Source organism: Colobus angolensis, unplaced genomic scaffold, assembly GCF_000951035.1.
Source record: "Colobus angolensis palliatus isolate OR3802 unplaced genomic scaffold, Cang.pa_1.0 Scaffold129, whole genome shotgun sequence".
Taxonomy (NCBI): domain Eukaryota; kingdom Metazoa; phylum Chordata; class Mammalia; order Primates; family Cercopithecidae; genus Colobus; species Colobus angolensis.
The window spans coordinates 5372845-5396955 of record NW_012114141.1 but is presented as its reverse complement, the minus strand read 5'-3'; the positions used below and the strand labels follow the sequence as shown (position 1 = coordinate 5396955).

Genomic DNA, 24111 nt, shown 5'->3' with positions numbered 1-24111 from the left:
TTTTTAGTAGAGACGGGGTTTCACCGTGTTAGCCAGGATGGTCTCGATCTCCTGACCTCGTGATCCGCCCGTCTCGGCCTCCCAAAGTGCTGGGAGATTCTGCATTTCTAACAAGCTTCCAAGTGATGCCCATATTGCTGGTCCCTGGTCTATACTTTGAGTAGAAAGGATGTAGAGTCCAGTCAAAAAATCGCAAAGTCACATATACTTATGAATCACAATTATGAAGTCATCTTCATGTGTTTGGATTTACTGGGACCAGTGAAAGTGTGACAGCCTAGGAATAGATGACATTGATGGAGATTCAATAAATGCTAAAGCAAAGTCTGTGGATTTGATAGCTCTGTACTGGTCTCAGTGGCCTGTTGCTTTCTACTTAAATAAGCATTTGATGATCTACTTAATGAATTTTAAGAAGTCGAAGCTTTCGGCTAAAGTGTGAAACCAAAATGTATTGGTACTCAGTTGATTAAAAAAAATACAGTTGCCACAATTGAGATCATTTCTGTGTTCCATCTTGTGCCGCTGTGTATTACAAATGTTCTCCCCCCTTCTTCATGCAGAGTATGATTTCTTCCATTGTGAACAGTACTTACTATGCAAATGTCTCAGCAGCAAAATGTCAAGAATTTGGAAGGTGGTACAAACATTTCAAGAAGACAAAAGATATGATGGGTAAGCAAAAAAACGTTGCAGCAGTGGCTACATACCATTACGTGTCATTTGGGGGTTTATCAAAGTCACATCTGAAGCCAGGTCTTTTGATTGCCCAATTAGAGATCAATTTAGAATGTTTCTTTGGGGGTGGGAAGTGGGTATGAGTATAATGAGATAATTAAATTCAATAAATGTTTGTGTTTAAATCAGCCAAACTGACTTGGTTGTCAGACATGCAGAAAATCGAGGCATTAGGAGGGGAGCTGTCATTTTTTAACATCTCAGTGAAGACCTAACCAGGCCTTGAATAACTAATATTAGCTGTGATTTCTTTCAGTGATAAGTCATGCTTTTAGGTTTTTTGTTTTTGTCTGGTTGAATGAGAAAGTCCCTACTTTTACACCCAATTTTTAAGGAAATTAAACTTCTTAAATTAAACTATATTTATAGTTTCCACAATAGAGATCAAGTGATTTTTATAGCTCTAACTCCCAGCCCCCATGGATGGGCACTTTGATAAGCATACTGCTTTACCATCCATACTAGAACAATTATTGCATCATTTCTAAACTTTTAATTCCAAGAGAGCATTCTGTCTTAACACATAACTTTAGGTGAATATTTGTTATACAAGAAGTACACTAAAATTATCTGCAGTGTAAAATGACAGATAAAAGTTGTGTATGGTACCTAAGCATTTAGATGATGGCATTTTCTCCCTGTTGAGTTTGTTAATGTTCACAAAAGCAAACACTGTGATTAAGGTTAATGTTTTAATTTTTATTAATGTTCTCTTTCACTTACTTGTACCCTCCAAAACATATATTTTAAAATAATACAGGAATGGGCATTATGTTCTGTTTTAAATCTATTTCTGTTTATTTCTTTACATTCATTTAATAACTTTTTTCTAAAAATTTTTTAAGCAATAAGAAACCCAAATTTTGAGCATGTTTTAGCTCTTAATATTTGAAGAAAAACCATCCATCTACCAAAATGGATTCTTTGCCTTTTATAGCTTAAGGCTATAATGAAGACAATACATCATTTTTGGAATAATTGCTTGAATTACTATTCTCTGTGAATGGCCCACTTGGGCTGATATCACTGGTAGAAACTGAAGGTTTCTTCCCCAATTCTTAGTTATATTTTGCATATATCAGGAGCTATAGCACTATGATAAAGTTCCTCTAAATGTAAAACTTGCATATTTAATGAAAAGAGAATTGATGATTAAAATCAAACTAGAGTCTATACATGGGAAGTCTGTGTACAGTTTGGAAACTCCTGTTTACGTACAGCTTCATGCTCAGCCCTTCCAGCCAAGAGCATCGAACCAGTCTCCTCCTCGTACAGAAAACCATTTACACACTTAGAGATGATGCTCAGCCAATCCATATGAGGAACCTAGCCAAGGGAGAAGCATTCATCCTGGGTAGGTGGGAATAAATTGCAAAATCATGACAGCATCACCATTGTACCAGAACGATTCCCTGCAAGATTGTCTTTAGCATCTGGTGATGGCCATAGCTTCCTGAAGAAAAACATTTGGATCTTAGCAACACTGGGTATGCTGGCTTGATATACAATAAATCACTTGCTTTATTCTAAAAAGTATTTCCAGATATACCTACTGCCCATGATGGTTAGAGTTAAAATGAAACAAGGCATATACGATATTCAGCAAGCATTCAATATACACTTACTCTTATGCCCATTTTTATTTATTACATTAACTACTTCTATTCACTGCTGAGTAAAAATTGAAAGTAGGTAACATTTTACATCATATTTTTTCTTCTACACCTTTTTCCTAGAGTACTAAAGTTAGTGAATACCATGAGAATATATTTGTAAAATTTTTAGTTGCTTATTATAGTTTATTTTCTCAGCTTAGCTTACTGTTTTTAGTTGTTATTAAGCAAATGACATTCTTTTAGGAGCCATTTTTTAAAAAATGTTGCTTATAAGCGTTCTTGGGGTAATAAGTGAGAGTGAACAACTAGTCGGAAAGAATTTGGATATAATTGATTTTATGCCTTAAATCTAAACCACTTTTTAAAAATGAGATTAGGAGTGCTGTCCCACTTCCAAAGTTTGTAGAATTGTTCAGAAAAGGAGAGCAAAAACACAGCCTGGTAAGTTGCAACTTGAAATTTTCTTGGTTTTTTCGGATTTGGGGTGTGCCCTGTGCCTGCCCTTTTTTAATTTAGGAAATGATTAGAAATCTTTATCAATGCCAGTCATTGTTGGCTAAATGTGATTTTACTTTTTGTCCACTTTAGTCGAAATGGATAGTCTTTCTGAGCTATCCCAGCAAGGCGCCAATCATGTCAATTTTGGACAGCAACCAGTTCCAGGGAACACAGCTGAGCAGCCTCCATCCCCTGCGCAGCTCTCCCATGGCAGCCAGCCCTCTGTCCGGACCCCTCTTCCAAACCTGCACCCTGGGCTCGTATCAACGCCTATCAGTCCTCAGTTGGTCAACCAGCAGCTGGTGATGGCTCAGCTGCTGAACCAGCAGTATGCAGTGAATAGACTTTTAGCCCAGCAGTCCTTAAACCAACAATACTTGAACCACCCTCCCCCTGTCAGTAGATCTATGAATAAGCCTTTGGAGCAACAGGTTTCGACCAACACAGAGGTGTCTTCCGAAATCTACCAGTGGGTACGCGATGAACTGAAACGAGCAGGAATCTCCCAGGCAGTATTTGCACGTGTGGCTTTTAACAGAACTCAGGTCAGTTGTGTTTGGTAAATGGTTCTGTATTGTCTCCTCTTTTCTCTTTAGTCCCATCTATAACTGAAGTTTATTCTTTTACTTCTGTACTAACATTTTCTCTCTCTCTTCATGTGATCATATTACCTATTCCTGGTGGAGCCTCAATTTTATCACTCCTTTTCCTATGATACACTTCTGAATCAAGGGAAACCTATGTGCAGATTGATCCCAATTCAGGGGCTTTGAAAGACTAATTAAATGTCAAACATGTTTTAAACTGGCATTACTTGTGCTTTTATATAATGGAATCATAAACTATAGTAGATAGTTAAGAAAAGTTTCATGACTCGGTCAAGGCCATTGGCAGGATTCCAGGCTTCTAGCCTATCATCTTTCCCATTTATGTTACGTTACTGCCCATATCAAACTTAGGTATATAAATGTTCCCTGTTAAAGTTCCACAGCAGTGTTGTCATCGTCGTCGTTGTTGTTGTTAACACCTTGGAAGCAATAATCCACTTAATTCTAAGCAGCCATTTTGAAAAAATATTATATGATGTATTAACATAATATGTTGGTAAGCTTTGTGCTCTCCCTCATGCTGTTGTCTTCCAAACTTCATTGTCTAGACCAGGCATCAGCAAACTTTATTCTGTTATCGGCCGGATAGTAAATATTGTAGGTTTTGAAACACGTAAAATCTCAGTCACACTGTAGAGTAATAAAGCAGCCACAGACAATAAATGAATGGCACCGGGTATGGTAGTAGTTGAGTAAAACTATTTACAAAACAGGCCATGGAGTAAGTGTGGCTGGCAGGCCTTAGTTTGCAGATCCATTTGTAGAGATCTCACTGCCTGCTTGTTTATACCCCTAATGTGCACAACTTTTTCTTCCTGGCCCAATTCCTGTGAAGATCCTGTCTGTCAGCATGGAAGATGTTTAAGAGGGTCATGGAAAAAAAGTGATGTATATGAGAGGTGACAAGATAAAGATATTTGAGAAGCCCTAAACAAATGCATTCTATTGAACTGTGAATGAGGATAATTTTTTTCCTTGTTTTGAAACTAGTATGATACATTATATATATGGTGTTTATTTTTGGCCCAGGTACACTAAAACAAAACAAAAAACAAAACCAAAAAAAAAAACAAACAAAAAATGAAAAACCACATAACTTTGATTAGAATGAGGACATTATGCCTTTTCAACTTTTTTGTTTTACCGCTGTTCTTTCTTTTGTCAATTTATCTTATTTTTTGGCCTGACTCCCATTTTCCTTTCATATTTAAGTTATTTTGTTTATTACGTGATTATGATTATAAGAATAAAATTCTGGTACAGAAATAATCTAGTATTAATTCCTAGTTGGCAGAGTTTCCATACCTAGGAGAATCCCAGCTGTGACTTATTTTTGGCTTGCCTTAACTAGATGGGGAGTTAGGAGACCTGACAAAGCCTCTAATTCAGTGTTTGTTTTCAGTTGATTCATCTTTTTTTTTTTTATACGTTTGTCTATTTTTAAAAGGGCAGTTGCACAAAGCTATGTCTCAGGTTAAAGTTGTGTGGTTTTACCTAGTTCCATATCCTTATAGCTTAAAAAACTGTGTTCATTATTAGCTGGTAAAATTAGTATGACACCTATATTCGTTGTGGAGTAATTACTGAAAATGAATGAAAAGTCAACCCTCTAAGTATTCCTGTTTCTGGTAGCATTCTTTATTTTAGTAAATATTATAAGTACTAATAATTCTCCATCTAGGCCAAAAAAAATAGGTCTCTACATAACAGTTCAATAATGCTTTTTTGAATTGAGTTAAAAACCCACAAAGACATCGTGACATAGACACAAATTATATATAAATGTGTGTGTGTGTATATATGTATGTGTATGCATGTGTGTATATATATGGATATATGTTTATATATATAGTTACTGGTGTCTTAAAAATTGAGCGAATAGTTATTTCTTAAAGCACTAAGTGTCCTTCATATAGTGAAGAATGCTAAGATAGTAGAACTCAGAGAAGTGAGGATAAAGTTGCCACCCATCATTACAGCTTTTCTTTTCTTGGGTTTATGATGTTATAGCCATTACTATGAGGAGTTGGCCATTTCTTCTGCCTTTGGTCCTTAAAAGGACAAATTCTACAATATCTACAGGATTTGTTACTGGAAGAAAGGCAAAATTTTCTCTTTTATACCATATTAATCTCTTTGAAGAGGTAATCATCTCTGTGGTTAATGTCAAAAACAGTGACTTTATTTTTCTGAGTGTGAGAGGAGAATGAAAACCTTGTATAGCTTGATTACAGATACCTCCTTATTAATAATAGCCAATTTAGAAAAAGAAGTCATTACCCAAAAAATATTTAGTGCCCTGGATTATGAAGGAGGTTTTAAAGCTTTATATTGATAATTGATACACTTCAGTCAAAGTAGATATAGGGCCATATTTGAAGATGTTTGACTTAAGAGGAAATTTTTATATATATTTCAATATTAATTCCTTGAGAACTAGCTTTTGCACATGCAGGAATGAATGTATTTTCATTGGTCATTCTTAAAAACCACACATACACACACAGCTGCATTTATTTTTTAACGATTATGCATTCATACGACTGGATGTAGTGTGTTTATTTCAAAGTGTATGCATTTCAATAAAAGCAGGTGCAGAGTGAGGGTATGGTGTGAGTGTGGTGTACGAAAATACACACGCTAATGCATATGTATAGACAAGGAGCTCTGCAGAGTTAAATCGCACATCACACATTTGTGTGCACCTAGTACAATGTGCAATTCCAACTCTGACTTTTAAAAAATTAATGTAAAATATGTACATACAAATACAAAGTTATATGATAGGGTCAGATAAAGACACTGTTCCTTAAAAACAGCATTAAGACCTTAATATGATAGATAACACTTTTATGAATTGAGGCTTATTTTAGTCATTGACAGCTCTGTATAACTTTAAAATCCTGGGTCTTATGTTTTAACTCTTGAGAATTTTCTCATCATCTTAATAGGGTTCCCTATATTAACACATTACCCTCTCTTAAGACTTTCACACACATGGCTATTTTCTTAAGCCTACCTTTTCTGAAAATTTATGGTAAACTTATATAATTACTTGTTTTAAGGAATTTTTCCCCTTCTGAATTGATGGGCATATGTTCTTTAATTGCTGTTGAAGATATCAGCTTTTCGCATATGTCATTCATTCAGTTATGCCTATTTGATGTCTTTTTAATGGAAACCTATGGCTAAAAGTAATTGCCAAAGCGTCTAGATTTATACTTTTCGATTCACTTCTCTATCTTATTGCTATTTAATGGTTCTGACACATGCAAATACATTCTTTAATATCCTTTGATTTTTTAAAAGAATAAAATCCGGAGTTTAACTCTGATCCCGCTCTGTGGCTTTTTCCCCCTTTATCTTCCCCCTCCTCTTGTCTTTGGCACACTTTATTTTCCGGTAAAATAAAGAATGAAGGTGGATTATTCAAAACTGATAACAGTAATGGACCATCATGTAATGTTTTATTAAATTTGAGTTCTGTAAATTATGTGGTGGAGAGAAATTTGCCTGCTTTAGTATAACAGAAATTGCTACTGTGTTTCTATAATTCTTCACAGTGTAATTTAAGAAAAGTCCACTATCCATATCACTGTTGAATAAAAGGTAAAAAGGTGCTGTTACCCGAACATGACAGTTCTCTGGTTAGTCTGCCAAACGACAGAGATAAATGTATCTACTAAAACTTACTTGGCATGAGTCCATGGTAGTAGGTGGAGTTTGAAAATAGTCTTTTACCTGGACATGTGATTAAAAATTCACCAAACAACAGAGGCAGGTAGCCTTGAAGAATATTCTATGTATTTTCTTTTTAGGAGGGAGGTTTCATCAAATCATATTTTCTTTCTGAGGGCTTTGAAGTTCCATGAAGCTGATAAAATCTATTTGAATCAGTGATTATGTTCAAAGAGGAGACAAACGGGAGGCCAGACAGGCTTTTTGTTCTGATTGGCAGTCTCTTTCGCTTATCTGCTGTTTTAAAGAATTCATAATTAGCTTTTGGAAATACTGATAATATTTATTGGAGGTTTTTTCTTTCTTTTACAACTACTAATGAATTTTACTTGTAATAACGTGTAAACTGTTTTTGGAATGTAAAAACAGGTTTAGGAATTCAGCAGTAAATTCATTCTTTAGTTGAAAAAATTAGAACTCTGACTTAACCACTATGTAATGACAATGCAAAATAATTTTATGTTTTCATAGATACAGCTCACATCTAATTATTGGTAAGATGTGAAGTCCCAATGAAAGGCAGCTTCTGATTTTCAATAAAATTAATATTTATGAGGTACTGGTAACGGCCTACATAACATACAAGTTCTCAGGTTCTTTTCAGACATAAGAATGACTAATGATTTTGTTTAATTTACTTTAACGAATTTATTGAGCGCCAGTGATTCTTGATACTGATGACATAGTTCTGATGTTTCAGCATATTCTGTGACATAATAAGTAAGGTACATGATGGCCTTGGCATACTATTTTTTAGCATGAAAAATTTTTGGTAGAAGGTCGCTCTTACTGTCCACTATGTGGGGCATTAATACAAATGACCTTGGCGAGTCTATACTATATATTCAATTAGAGGAAGTGGGAACTGGTGGCCACATATATCTTGAATTCAGCATATAAATATGAATGCAGCTATTCAAGTAACAACAACCAGAACAGGACCAAAACATGCATTCCCATATCTGGGATCTGATAGCAGTCATTTTGCATCCAAAATTATTCTAAAGTGACTTTTCTTTTTTAAGTAATTATCACTAATCAAAATGTTTTCTGACAATATTTTCAAGCATTTCCACCAGGGGGCACTGCCCTCATTGAAAGCTCTGGGCCAAAAAAAAAAAAAAACCAAAAAAACCCCGAAGGTTTCTGAAACACCTGAGACTGTCTACACTGGCTGCTTTAAAGCTCCTTGAGTGTTTCAGGGCTTGAAACATCACTTTACACCATCATCATATTTCGTACAAACAAAAAACTTTGTTCCAGTAGAATAATTAAGTGGAAGTAAAATGTTTTGCCCCTGAAAACACGTGTATGCTCAAATAGGAAGTCACACCAACATCAAATATAGGTAGAGATCTTTTAAAATTTTCTCCCAGGTAACATACTATCTTCCAGTCTCAACCATATGGAAATGACTTAGTCTTATGTTAGCAAGACTTGAGAAAGAATATTATTTTGTATGTTTTCCTGTATTTGACTTTCTCACTATAGATTTCTGCTGCCTCAAGAAATATTTTTGATAGAAATATGTGATATAGTACTTGTTTTTTGGGATATTTATGTATCTAATTTCAAGCTTCCCAAATAACATCCTAAATATTTATAACTATCTTTTTTCCCTAATCTAATTTTTAAAATTATTACACAATTAGGAAAAACATCCCACAAAATGCCACAGAACTTTTCACTGTAGGCCCAACATGAGTGCCAATAACTACCGCTAGAATTTACTTATAGGTAACACATCTTATTCTTAAGTTTCTATCACCTATTTATGATTGTTTTCTCCATTGTGGTCTTTATATACATGATCAGTCCATTTAGTAAATATTTACCAGACATTTACATGAGAGGCATTGTGCTGGGATGATGAAAGCGAATATTAGATTATTATGCTCAAGGAATTTGTAGCATATTGTATTTATACTGATGTTTGCCTGTATCCGTATCTGTGTAGTTCAGAATATATTGCTTTATCAAGTACATTTGTTAAGACATAACATTTGGTGGAGAGGAGTAAAGAGCAAGGGTTATTTCATTACACCTATTTTCAAACTTTTTTTTTTTAGACCTGAATGTTTTACTTTCAATATGACATATCAGAAACACAGTCAAACTAATTAGTTGGCCTTGTGCAAATTAAATAGCTGGATGATTGACTGCCTGTTTGACTGAATTTTAGTTAAATTAACTAGATGTTTTGCTCTTGTGTAGACACAGTTACAGCATTACTCATTAGTCTCATTAGTATCCTAAGTAAAAGGACGTGTGCCCTTCATTCTTCAGTCACATTTCTTAGGGTAAAACCAAAAGTTCAGGTCCAATTTCCAGGCTTTAGCTGTAAGAGACTAAGTGAGGGACAACTTTAAAATGGACTCTGAAGCCCTCTGCACCTGTTTAAAGTTCTTTTTAAATACCAGCTTATAAATCATTTTAAGAAGTATCAGTACTTTTGTATTGTCTGCACCCAACTGTTACATTTAGGCAGTATGGTACATTATCTCTAAATCTGGTAAGAAAACCAGGTTTGTACTTCTAATAAACCATGAAAAAAACAAATGTTTTAACCTTGGGGTTTCATTGTTTTGACATGACACGTTACCTTCTTTCCCCCAATATACCTTTAACCATTTCTGCAGAATCTTGGAAAGCAGATTTGCAACTTCTATAGAAATCTTGACAAAATTTTATTCTGAAGCTGATACTCTGCTAAGTGAAGAAACCAAATATGTCTTACTATTCCAAGCACTATTTCATGTACAAGATTAAAGAGAGAAGGGCTGCTTAGCCCTTATGAAATGAACAAAAAATTTTTCCAATACTTTTGTTTCATATTGTCCCATCAACGCAATGGGGAGAACCACCCACTTTTGAAAGAGTTCTTCCAAAAGTTAAAAAAATTAGTTGAAAATTGATGTTCTGTTATTTAGGGGGTAAAGACACCTTAAGAGTTTTCTAATGGTTTATAAATTTCTTCTATCACTAATAGCAATTTTTATTCCCCAAGAAATTTGATAATTACAGAATTTGATACTCTCTTCCTTGGCATGCTATGATGGATTTTCACAATGTTGAAAAGTGGTTAATATATTTCAATTCTTATCTATGGTTTTTAAAGTTCAAAATATAAACCTGTTACCCAGTGGTATAATACAGCAAGATAGTATTTAGAATCATTTGTGATAGTCAGTGAGGTTCTCTGTAAATGGTAAATTGAAAGGGTCATCTAGTGTCATGTACTTTGATAAGTTGGAGTTTAAGGAATAATTTTAAACATTGCCTGTGAAAATACAGCATAAACCTTAGGTGATGCTTTAGTAATAACCTTTGTTCTAATATGTTAAAATTCATTTTCTGGTATTTTCTTTGAAAGTTCTACTTCTCTAGGAATGGCTTTGTATCTTTACATATTGGGCTGTAGGCATTAGACTGCCTTTGTCTAGGCAGCTTGAGAACTATACAGTTCAATGCTGTTGCATTATGAGGATTTCATTTATTCTTAACTTCCCTGGATCGTCTCTCTGTGAAAGATTTCATGGCAAGTTAAGCTACTCAAAGGCAGGAGACCAATTAGGCAGTTTCAGTTTATGTTATATGTAAAGCAGATGCTTAATAAAATTAAGAATACAATTGAGGCTCTCTTCTCTACCACTTCAATTGTAACTAATATATTCCTATGCAGAATTAATGCCTCTGACTGTTCATTTTCTAAACAGAGTGGAGAAGAAAAGGGAAGGATCACTGCTGGCCAGGCAGAGCACGGGAGCAGGCTCACCCTGTGCCTTTCATTTCTTGCAGGGCTTGCTTTCAGAAATCCTCCGAAAGGAAGAGGACCCCAAGACTGCATCCCAGTCTTTGCTGGTAAACCTTCGGGCTATGCAGAATTTCTTGCAGTTACCGGAAGCTGAAAGAGACCGAATATACCAGGACGAAAGGGAAAGGAGCTTGAATGCTGCCTCAGCCATGGGTCCCGCCCCCCTGATAAGCACACCACCCAGCCGCCCTCCCCAGGTGCAGTCTCCTTTGCCTCCTTACCCTTCTTTGTTTAGCACTTTTTCTTAATGCTTGAGGAAGAATCTCAGTAAGAAATTCGACAGACAGACAGATAGATAGATAGATAGATTGATTGCTTGATTTAGATGTTTTTAAATTCGTATAGTTGCTTGAGGAGAATTTGGTCCCAAATCATTAATTCTCATATAAAAACAATAAGCTGCTAATTAGAAGGAAGAAAATTGCTTTGTGTTCCTTCATTCTTTGGGTTATTTGGGGGTGAAAGTAGTCTTTAAATGGGATATTTGTCTCTACTGTTGTTATTAAGTAAAGAAGTATTTTAAACTCAATAGAAAAAGAATAAAGTCAGTTTTTTCCCAACTAGTTTTAGAATCGCCATTTGAATAGTAAATAAAAATAAATAATTTCATTTGTATTTATACTTTCCAATACGAACTGCAGCTGGTACCGATTACACACCATCTCATTTGTAATCTTTCATAATTAAGTTTAATAAAATTCTTGAAGGCAGCTTTAAATGGGGCTGATAAGGAATTCTATCCATATTCCAAAATATGGGCATGTTTTCTCTTTCTTTAAATTTTTGGAGTTTTAGGAAAGAAAGTTGCCTTCCAGGTAACTTTGGGTATGTGAATCTGTATTGTTTTTTAAACTAAGTTTAAAAAGTAACCTCATAACTGTTATGATTCAGTAAATCAATTTGCATTACAAATCCTTAGATAAAAATTTGCTAGTTAGTGTAGTAGACTCAAAAATCACAAGCAATTTTTTTTTTTTTTTTTTTTGAGACGGGGTCTCGCTCTGTTATCCAGGCTGGAGTGCAGTGGCGTGATCTTCACTCACTGCGAGCTCTGCCTCCCGGGTTCACGCCATTCTCCTGCCTCAGCCTCCCAAGTAGCTGAGACCGCAGGCACCTACCACGACGCCCAGCTAATTTTTTTGTATTTTTAGTAGAGACAGGGTTTCACTGTGTTAGTCAGGATGGTCTCAATCTCCTGACCTCATGATCCACCCACCTCGGCCTCCCAAAGTGCTGGGATTACAGGCGTAAGTCACCGTGCCTGGCTGCAAATGTATTTTCTTACATGTTTAACTTGTGACATTTACAGCTCTTAAAAATAAGGTCAGCTAAAATTGGATAAAAATTGAATGGGGAAGAATAAGTCAAAATATTCGTATGACAATGTCATAGTGAAATTGTATCTTGATGTTACTTTATTCTCATTAATAGTAGAAAGTAGTCATACATTTTCATGTATAGAAATCTAGAAAAAGCTCATTCAGCACTAAAGACTGAAAGTACTACAGATACTCCATAAATAAAACATAAATATTTAGCCACTTGCTGAGTGGCTAAATAATAAACCGCTTATCATAAGATTCTGAAACAATTGTTTTTTAGAAATGTCACAAAATCCATTTTTGCTATTTTATTTAATGAAAATCAATCTGGTCTTGATGTCTATAGGAACAGACTATAAGGAAATCATTGCTATAATTGTGAATAAAAAAGCCATGCTTCTTTAGGAGAAAAGCATGGCATCTATATACATATGTACACACCCACCTGCCCACACACACAGAGTTACTGAATTTGATCTCTAAATGCTTCTATAAAATATTTCCTAAGATAAAGAATGAGGAACTCATTATATATAAAAAATACGACTTCTAAGAATAGTTAAAAAGAAAAGATAAACTATGACTTCTAGGAATGATTAAAGAGAAAAAATGTATGAAACGAAATAATTTGGTTTGATACTTTTTCTGTAGTGTTTAGTGTTAATACACACACTTTTATTAGTTAACTTTGCTCCTAAAGTCATCACTGACAGGACTCTGAACAGAGAATTACTTTGTCACTTAATCTGCAATACTAATAAAAGAATGGCTTACTTAAGACCAATATGAACTTCAACATTGAACTGCTTTAAAAAAAAAAAAAAAAAACTAGCCAGATACTTGATTTTGTGGTTCCTTAATACAGCTTTTGTTTCTTAATTTTTCTAGGACTCTATGATTTTACTTATTTTCCGAATGTGATTTTGGTATCCTTATTCAAGTTTTTTCTTGAGCTAAAGTTATACCAATTCTTATTAAGTGGTATTTCTTTTATAATGCCGTTAAATTACTATAGGATAACTTTCCTATATGTATGTTTAAAGGCTTTATCTGCTGATAAGTTGGGATAGAATATATGTTTAATTTATTTTTGCCTGAATTATTGGTTAACTGGTTGAGCCACCCTTAGCTGTATTTGTTTGTTCTAAAGAGGAGTTGAGACCAAGCCCATAGCTAGGGTGTTCAGCCAATGATGAAAATATACAGTATATACATGCTGTAGATGCTTAGTGAAACTCTTTCAAACAAAACATTTCTATTAATGCAGTATTACTGACCATCTAACCAAACTCCAAAATGATTAAGTGACATGTGTATGGGTGTGTGTAATTTTATTTTGTTGCTACAATATAAATCTTTAAATTATTAATATTACTATAATGGAGATCACTACCAGTTTGTTCACATTCTTCCGTTTATGATTCAGGGAATTAAATTTTAAGAAATTCTTAAGGTATTAAAGGTATTATCAATGCAAAATTAGTACTTTAGATTTGGAAAAACACGTTATAGAGCACTTGAATTAGTACTGTCTTGTAGCAGCAGTCAACATAATGAAATAATGCTTAAACTGGAACCAGTATGCGTATTTAAAATGATTTAAAATAAAGGATAAAATGGAGAAAACCACAGATAAACAGATGGCAAAATTTTGTCTTTTTAAATTTTACATTTTGCCAAAGAGGAGTCCATGTGAAATCAGTATACATTTCATTTCCCCCAAAATGAAGAGATTTGAAACATATTTTGAGACAAATCTTGGGTTTGGGTTGCACCTGAAACCTGATTTCTTTCTAAAGAACCACATGTTAAAAGCAGAGGCCCTCAGTGGTTCACAGAAGACCCAGCCCCCATTAAGGCCTGGCAAACTGGATTCTCTTCCAGCTCCTTATAGAGTGTAAAACATACAGAAGATGATTTTGGAGTGCCCTTAGAGCATACCATAAGAAGGACCTAAACTATTGAGGGACTTGAATTCTAAGTCATCTTCAAGAAAGGACTTCCCTGGCTAGTCAGGCCCCACCTGGGGACACCCAGCCTCAGGAAACACCAGAGCTCCTTGGTGGCTGGTCCAGGGGAGATGCCTCCCTGCAGAGGTGTCCCTTGTGCTCCAGGAGGGGCAGTTATGCCCTGTGCTTCATCCTCTGCCTGGGCTATAGGCTCTGGGCCAGACCTGGTTTCTGCAAGCGTATTTTCGCAACTTACATGCTCTAATTCAACAAATAAGAATATCTTGCACCTGATAATGATTCACACCCTAACTTGAAAAAAGCCATTCTGAAAGCAACTGAATACATCAGTTCATTGAATCTTCATACCAACCTTTTGCTAGAAGAAAAATGAGAAAACCAAGTTTGAAGTTTAGTCAGTTTTGAAATCCTCTGCTAAGTCTCTTGCTCCTTCCTCTACTTCAAGCCACGTCCTCAGAATATAAGCAAACTTATTTTAGAAAGGGAAAAGTGAAACTTGGAGATCTTTTTGTTTGTCGTAGAGGATGGGAGGTTTTATTGTCAGAATGGGAAGAGGAGCATGTGCGAAAGCATTGTCCTAATAAAATAACTTGTTTCACAAATTATCTACTTGGGAAGACGAGGCAATGGCATTTCTGGGATTGTGGGGAAAACGGCCTGTTTTAAATTTTGGTCTTATGAAAATATCTGGGAGAACCCAGTCTTCCCAAGTTCCTTGGTCTTAAGGTTTCTTTTCACTATAAGCTTTGCAAATTTTCCTGAGTTTATTACAGAAATTTTATCAACAATGATAGTTCATAATTATCTGAGAATTACATATTTTACAGAATTTTAAGTGATAATTTCTACCATAGGAGTATGTTTTTTTTTTTTTTTTTAAGTTTTCTTTGTACATTTTACTGGTGTGACTTTTGGAGTTAAATTAATTTAGCAGTTTGTTTCCATGAAGGCTGTTTGAAAGCATATAATTATCGAGTTACAACTTTTACATGAATTACACAAGTCTTCTTTTCTTCATTTTTTACATCTCTTTATGTAATTCTTTAGTTTCTACTAAAGGTGTGCTGTTTTATAGCAATGCTTTAGAAAACTTATGAAGTTAATATAAAGAGTATATAATTAATCTGGTAGTTGCACTGTTCTCTTTACAAGAAATCCCTCTATGATATAATGAAACGTAGGTTCATCTTGATCTCAGGTTAAGTTACAGGCAGGAACTTATGTAGTTAGAAAATGCATTCCATTAATTGTCATCTTTTAAAAGCTGGGAGACTTTTAAAGTCTCGATTTGGAAAATAATACTGTTCCTGGAAAGAAACAAACATCTAAAAGTGTTAAATCATGGTGCTAAAGACAGTGTTAATAAAGTTCGAGAGTGGGAAGTATTTTCCATCACTAATAAGCATCCATAAAATAGGATATTTCTTATTTTCATTAGTAAGAAAACATAATTTTTATACCCTGAAAATAAATTCAGATTGGATTTTAATATTAAAATCAATAGCTATTAAAAAATTAGACATTAATGAGCTGGATTTATCAAAGGACCACCAAAAAGCAAGTCCAGCCTGCTGTAAAAATTACGAATTTTTTCAAGTAAAGAAGGTGCATGTAATGTCATGAACTCTAAATAACTTTGTGGTTTCTAGTTAAGTTTAGATCTCAGCATCGCCCTACCAACAAATTGTTTAACGTGTTTGATTTAACGGAATTTTCTCAATTTTAAGATGGGACAATCATAATACCTCCTCCGGGCTGCTAGGCAGGTTAAGAAGTTAACATACATTAATACAACGTCCAGCACATAATAAACAACTAATAAATGTCAGTGTTTATTATCACCATTATTAAAACTACATATAACTTTAATTTTGTTTGTGTAAAAGCAGTGTGCTTGCAGGCAATTCCTCATCTATCAGAATAGGATGTTCACCAGTCAAGGTCAAAGTAAAGTTCATTTTCTGTAATCTAAAAGCGTGATTTGATAAGAAGCAAAATAGAGTTTTCATGGAAAATTTGTGTCCTGCCACACAATTTTAGTTAAATAAAAAGCAGACCCTAGTGCTACACCCTATCCCCACATGGGAGGGTAAATAGTAGAAGCTCCAATTCTTAACTACTTCCCCGGCGCCGCCTTAATAATGGAGTAGTACACCCTACCTTGATAAAAGCTATTCTGAAAGCAACTGCATTTATTTTACCTCCTGTGCTATTTGCGGAGAAGAGCTGAACAGTAGTTTGTTTTGCCTGGAATGAACTACTTTATGAATTTTAATGTGTGATATAATATTAAAAGCTAAACCAGGATTAAAGAAGATTTTTTTTGTACTGAGCTAAAATAGTACTTAGTAGAGTGAGGTATAAAAGATTTTTGTTTCCATTTTTACCTGGGGAAAAATTCAGCTTTCACATTTCTGAAAAGCTGTCCAAGTCAGTTTCCCTTAAGCAATAGCTTGTGTTTAGGGAAAAAATGTGATTCTAGAATTCTAATAGCTTATCTATGATAAGATGCCTATCTGGGCCAACTAGATGGTAAAGAAGAGCTCTCCTAAATATTTTAAAGTAAGTAATACAGAGATACTTTCTAATTTTGTAATCATTAAAGTTTTACCCTCACATTCATTTAAAAAAAAAAAAAGTTTCTTTTTCACTTTTGATTGTGTTGGCTACTAGGAAATGATTTTTTTAAAATAATTTAGAATTGGTGCTTGATTATAATTGCTTTATAGTAAAAAAAATTAACCAAAGAAGTTTTTAGAAACAAAGTCACAGGGTTGAAACAAATGATTATAACACACCTCAAAGATAAATTCTTAAAACATCATTTTTACAAAATAATGAAAATTATTGTAAAAACAGATAGAAAGACCAACTTTCCAAAGTCTGTTCTTTTAACTATTGCTTAGCAGATCGCTACCAAGGATATGTTTCTTCAGTGCACTGGACTTGGTGCCCCCATTTCCATAACATTCAATTTTCAAAATGATTGAAATGGCTTTTCTTTTCCCTTTCATTTAAGCAGTGAGAAAAATAGGTATTAAAAGGGACCCCATGGGGTGATCAAATCTATCCCTTTGCCTCAAAGCAAGACCACCCCAGAGCAAAGTTTCCAATCTCACCAAAGCAACTTTGTAGGCAATTTATGATAATGTGTTAACTCTTCTGGCTCTTAAAGTGGTGTTTAGCAGATTATTGCTTCAAAGCCCTGTATGTGTTCTAGTGGCCTCCAGTCATTAATACATCTCTATGAGTGCCCTTGCTTACTAGAGTGGCAAAGCTAGAAGGGGAACTCTGGAGAGGAAGCGGATGAGGCCCCGCCTTTGGTTACCTGTCCTGTCTTACCTGCTGTGTGCTCTTCAGGCCTGCAGGCCAACTATTTCCCAGCATTATCTTTTCCATGCTTGGAAAGGTGGTATCGTGGTGGAAGCATCTACCAACTTTCTCAAGATAAGCAAGAGGTGAATTATTTTGCTAATTGGCTAGAACTTAGGATTCAGCAGGCACATTTTAAAGGGGTCTCCTATTTATGCTTTAAGTACGGAGAATTGAATCACCGAATATTTTAGAAACAGAGTAAAATAAATCTCAAAGTCCTGCAGCTTGACTCAAAGGCTATATCATTTAGTGCCAAAAAAAAAAAAAATCCTTTGTTTATTCTACAGAGTACTTCATTTTCTATTTTCATGGTTTATGTGAGAAATTGTCCAGGATGATAAGTTTCTAGAGGATAGAAACCTGAGTTCTGTTAAGTAACCAAAGAGATGAGGTCCTTAAGGGATTAGTTTGCTGGAAGAAACATGGTTTTCTATCTGTAGTAATTTTTCATTTATATTTTCATCAGTTTCCCAGTAAAAAATCAGCTACATGGTTTTTATGTCAATTTTCCAGGCTAGTTCATACTACTGTGTAATAAAAAATAAATTTGGAGTTTTAAAAATGAGTAATAGTATCAGTACATTTTGAAGTTGAGATTTGATTTCACCTCCTGAAATTTTGTGGCATTTTACTGCAGATATCTGCTTATCACTATTACTAAAGGCATTGATACTGATTTTTCACTCAAGATTGTACTTTTTGAATATATTAGTAAAGTCACTGATTATATATTTTGTGATGCTTACAGTAATATTTTATTAAATATTGTGAAACATTATCTTATTATGTGGTTCCACAAGTCAAAAGGAAATAGTTATATACAGGGGTGCCAGGAAAAGATGAAATAATTACACAGAACAGCTTGGACATGCACGTGTAAAATGCAACCAGCCTTTATGATAATTAAGCAAGGCACTCTACCTGCTTCATGGATGGATAGAAGATTTAAATATGCAGTTCTGCAAATGGCTTTGTTATGGAAGATATTTAAAATGAAACATAAGAGGAAAATGCATAAAAATAGTCTAAAATTAAAAAGGCCATAGTATGTAATAGCTATTAGTGATGCAATTGTCTATTAGGCACCGGGCACCCAGTGAAGATACAGCACTGTGCATTATGATTTTAATTGTGAATTTCCTTTGTTAGGATCGCAATGGACGGTAATTGGGAGACAATTAGTTTAGGGTTTTCAAGTCTTTGAAACTATTTCGTTTTCCAGAAAACTTACTTTATGGCATTATAATTCCTGGTTGTCAGCTGGCAGTTGCTGTCATATTACAGATGCAATCACCTGTGACAGTGTGACTTCCTTAACTTAAGCAATCTGATCTCAGGGCAATAACTAATGTTGAATGACTGCACTGTTGATCACCTTGATCATAAAAGGAGCAACAGTGTCCAGTTTGGATGCTGAGCCTGAGAAGCTTCAAAACAATTTAGCCAATGAAAAATGACAGCCATGTTCAAAATGTTTTGTAGGTGAAAACAGCTACTATTGCCACTGAGAGGAATGGGAAACCAGAGAACAATACCATGAACATTAATGCTTCCATTTATGATGAGATTCAGCAGGAAATGAAGCGCGCTAAAGTGTCTCAAGCACTGTTTGCAAAGGTTGCAGCAACCAAAAGCCAGGTAAGAGCCTCTGTTAGGCATTGAGAATGTTTATCTGTGTTGCCTGTGGAGTTTTCATTAAAAGGAGTGTCTATTTTCAATATGAACTTCATCACGGAGAGGCCTCTATGTCTAGGATTATTTCTAGAGCTCTAAAATGAAACAATATTCAAATTTAGGTTATAGGCACTTGGTATTTTTTTTTTTTCCAGTAGCCACTCCCCAGACCAAGGATTTTACGGGAAATCCCCAAGTCAGTTAATAGGTATTTTCGGAAGGGTATCATAATGGATAGTCAGTTTCTCAGTCTGGTCTATTGTATAGAATACATAACCTGAATTACTATTATTTCATTATTGCTTAGATGATCTTGATGTTTTTTCCTACTAAAATGCTACAAAACTCTATACAGTTTGTTCTGTTCCAATTCAGCCATCTAATGTGACATTGGTGGACTAGTGGTGAGAATAGTTGCCTCTTAACTCAGCTGTCTGCAACTATTAAATGCACTTATTAAGACAAACTGACACACACAAACATATCTCTTCGCATATTAATGATTTTAATTTTTCTGTGGAGTATACAAGACACACAGATTGATTACAAGTTGTCCAACTCTGAATTACAGCTGAATAGACTTGAATTGAAAAAGTTGTAAATTTCTACCAAACTAAATAAAAAAGGATAGATTGTATAGTCTTTTATCAGGATAATTGTCATATATTAATAATTCATATTCATCAAAAGTGGAATCATCTACATGAACAAACTTAGTTATCTATAAACCCTTCTCCAAAGCCAAGAATACTTTTTAAAGGACCAGAAGAACACTAAACTCAAAACTTTTCCCCTTTGAAAAAGGATTTGATAACACTGTCAAGGTGAGATTTAGAGGCAAATAGGGACTCCAGGTAAGATTTTAACAACTTGAAATTTTACACAAGTATATTTTCATTATCATTAATGAATCCTAAAACAGCCTGGTTGTTGTCAACTTCTGATAAAATGCACAGTTGTGGGAGTGTTTATAATCCGATATATTTGTAACATAATGATCTTTTCAGATTTTCCTGAAGTTTTACCCTATCGACATTTATAGTGTTACTTGACAGGAGTTTTGCTTTAGAAGAATGTTGTTCTTGTTTAAGTTATAGGCTTGATGAAATACTTAAGGGATATCTTGGAAATGTTATATAAAAATGATTAAACTCAAGCTGTGGACTGTAAAAATTATAGCTTTATAGGCCACATGCCTGCCTACCCTTCAATCACTGTCAAAGTGATAATTTCTACAATAATATGTTTCTTTTATTGTGAGATTCTAAACATCAAGTGCTGTTTAAACATTAAACTGAATTGTTTATGTTAGTGCTGTACTCAGCGTGTCATACATCAGGCCACCGTAATCTCTCATGGAATGTAAAATTCTGTCATGAATCATGGCTTGTATATCGGAAATTACTGTAATTTTGATTGGAAATTACAGGGCTCTTGAAATGTTTCTAATTATGATAGAATGTTAGAGCCGCTTTAAACCTGTGTGCTTCTTCCGATGTCTTCATTTACATGCCAAGACTATGCGTTAAAGAGAAATGTCCTGGTCTCACTTTGCCCCCCCCCCCACCTACTTGCTCACCCCACACATTCTTGTTTTGGCTCTTTAGCCTAATTATGATGAGGATCTCATATTTAAACATATATTATCTTGCCTTTCTTTCTGATTCTACATTTTTTTTTTCTGACCTGTCCAATCATCAGTAATAATCAGACTGCATTTCTACAAAAGCCACTTTCCCTAAATCTCCAAAATGGAGAAACTGGACATGTATCATTATAGTAAAGGTTAGCTTTAAAACAAAAATTAATATTATATAACTTTTTAATAACCATATTTAGTTGTCTATCACCTGTCATTTAATTCAGTCTACCCTCACCCCCTGCCGTCATTTTCCTTTCTGATTCCTTTTGATTCATAGTTCCTTTGCTATCTTTGACTTCATCCTTTTAAATGATACCCCAGGTTCTCCCCAACTTGGGCTGAGTACTGATTTTGCAGCTATTTGGACAGTAGCAGCAATTGGCTAATAATGTCATGTAGGTGATGTTCTAAGCTGTTTTAAACAGCCCTGCTCTTTGTACCCTCTCCTACACAGCTCCTCATGGGTCTCTATGTCAGCAGTGTAAATAAGCAAATTCCAAGCATCTTCTGTGATGGTGTGTTTCCCAAAACCCCCAAAGCTTTTAGCTGATTACTCATTACTGTTTGAGAGAAAATCAAAGGGGCCAATTGTGGGCCATGGGAATCAAGCAAACTATTAACTTTATTCCCTTGGATAGTTATTCTCAACTTCTCATGTACTCTAACGTCCTAGTACAGCATTTTTGTAGTCTTGTCTTGGTTGTTCAGTTTAATGTTAACACTACCCTGTTTATGAAAATATGTTGAAAGATTGATGATTGCTTAAAAAATTAGTCCTAAACCTGTGTATATCACTAACAAACCCGATTTAATAAGGAAAAGTGGCCGTTTGCTTAGGTTCTGTTCTCATGCTATGATATTTTGTGAAGGAAACAGAAAAACTAACAACAACAACAAAAACTTCAAATTAGACTGACAGTTTTAATGGTCAAAATGTTGCACTTCTAAAATAAATATTTAGACCTCACATGTGTGCCAGGGCTTGCCAAAATGAGGCAGCAGTTCCCCAAGACAAAATGTGTGTGAAGCCAGAAGAACACAGAATCTCTTCTGTCTCAGCCCATCTTCCTCTGCTTCTGTGTCTTGCCCTGGTTGTCTGGGTTGACTTAACCATCATGTTCTTTGTGCTAGACCCTATCATACATTATAGATTATCTGCATTAATTTAGTAACCCTGTGAGCTATTGTTTTCTTAATTTTACACATGAGAGTTTCTTAACTAATAAATGTACAACCAATTCCAAATTCTCTTCATTTCTCCTATTTTAGATTGTCTTCAGGGTTCAAGGCAGCATCATCATCACTGAAATACTACCCTGATCTGGGGAAGAGGAATTAGGGATAGTGGTCTTATTGATAGTGCAGACAGTGAGGGCTTTCCTTCCTTCATTGACATATTCGTGGAACACAAGGTTCTTACCACACAAGGTTCTTACACAGAGCCTTCAGAATCCAGGCTCTATCATACCTTATGGAGGTGGGTGTACAGGGTGGAGGAGTCAAAGGAGGCCAACTCTGATCCAGATTGTGTCATAGGTGCTATAATATTGGGAAATTTTAACTTTTTAGCCCAGGATTATTTTAACATAGAAGGCACATGCTAGAGCTTTTAAATTATATAGCACTGTACCCAAATGGTAATGTTTCATAATGTGCTAAGCAAGAGGTTCAGTCCTCCACATGGATAAGAGATTTATTTATCATGCATTTTTGTATCATAAATACCTTCAATTTTAAAAGGTAAAGCGTGCTCTGTAGTGACTAATGCACAAAGTATTTTCTGTAAAAGAAACCAGCTCATGTGGATTCCGCCATTTCACATGTATTGTCTCTTCTCTTCAATGAATAATAGATATGGGATTGTTTTTAACTCTAATAGAAATGTCTGAATAAAATATGCAAGTAAAAACTGAAGGTAGGCTACTTTTTGTGCTTGGTTAGGAAAGCAGGCTAATGCAAACTTTAAAAAGATGATATGCTTTAAACATAATGTGAATAGCTACAAATGAATACACTTTATATTCTGGGTATTCAAATAAGCAGCAGTTTTTCCAAGTGAATCATATTGGAATTTTATCAAACATTTAGTCTGATAACATTCAAATAATTATGAGAGCAGAATTTGCTAATTTTACTGTTTAAAAAAAATAGTTGATTTGGGTAATAACCATCACAGTATCAAGGTTCAGTTACTGTTCATTGGTTATAGTGTTTTCATATGGGAGATGGAAATGGAATTTTTTCCTTAATGGTGGCAGATGTTGGAATCTAATTTTATTCCACAGCAAACCCCTTGAGAGCTCTGAGACTTAAGGTGTGTGTCCAGCAAGGGGACATTAGCAGCACCGTAGGCCTTGCCTTGTACACTGAATTGTTACATTGATTTTCATGTTTGCATAGGTGGAGCTTGCAGATACATAGTACAGTAAGACAGTAAAGGGCTTTCACAGAACCACACTGTGTCATCACTTGTGCTTAGAAAATAATTTCCTTTAGTGTTTTATTGAACAATGTGTTTATTTTGGGTAAAGCAACTAGCTGATGAAAATTCTATTTGACTAATATACTTTTGATATAATATTTTGCAGTCTGAGTTGTAGTACTTTCTGGCTGCTACAACTTTGGCTGATGAATAGGTATGTTTTTAATACTAAAAAAAAAAGCATTTCTGACTTTGCAAAAATAACATGGCTAGTAGAAGAGACCAGATAATTTAAAGCCTTTTCTTTCATCTACTTTTCAGTTGCTTTTGTTTCTCATTGAGATTCATGGCCCCTAAGATGAGAGAGAGGGGAAAACAAGGAAGAAAGAGAGAAAAAGAATACCTCCGTTTTCCTTAGGTTTATAGGTGAAGAAAACATCATTCTGACCTTTTGGTTTGGAAATTCTCACACAGTAATGGATATCTTAAATGCAAGTAAGACATACATAACAAATCACTGGGGCTAGAAATAGGGCTAAAAATGTAATTTTCATTGCTGAAAATAGAGCTATAGTGACAAAATCCAGGAATAAAATCATGGAACCATTGACATTGCATTCTGTATGCTAGCATGCTAGTAAAGGCATCTTTTATTCTGTTAGAATTAAATTACACTTCAGTTTTTAACTCTGTG

General features: G+C 34.8%; 1 protein-coding gene across 4 annotated transcripts in view; it reads left to right on the top strand.

Moving 5' to 3' along the window:
• The window catches only part of SATB1 (SATB homeobox 1), a 91683-nt gene that overhangs the window by 41686 nt on the left and 25886 nt on the right, over positions 1 to 24111 (top strand). For all 4 annotated transcript variants that reach the window (XM_011933718.1, XM_011933717.1, XM_011933720.1 and 1 more), the window contains 4 exons: positions 564 to 675; positions 2943 to 3397; positions 10997 to 11209; positions 19162 to 19317. In XM_011933718.1, coding sequence (XP_011789108.1) covers positions 564 to 675; positions 2943 to 3397; positions 10997 to 11209; positions 19162 to 19317 — 936 coding nt within the window. The remainder of the gene's footprint in view (positions 1 to 563; positions 676 to 2942; positions 3398 to 10996; positions 11210 to 19161; positions 19318 to 24111) is intronic.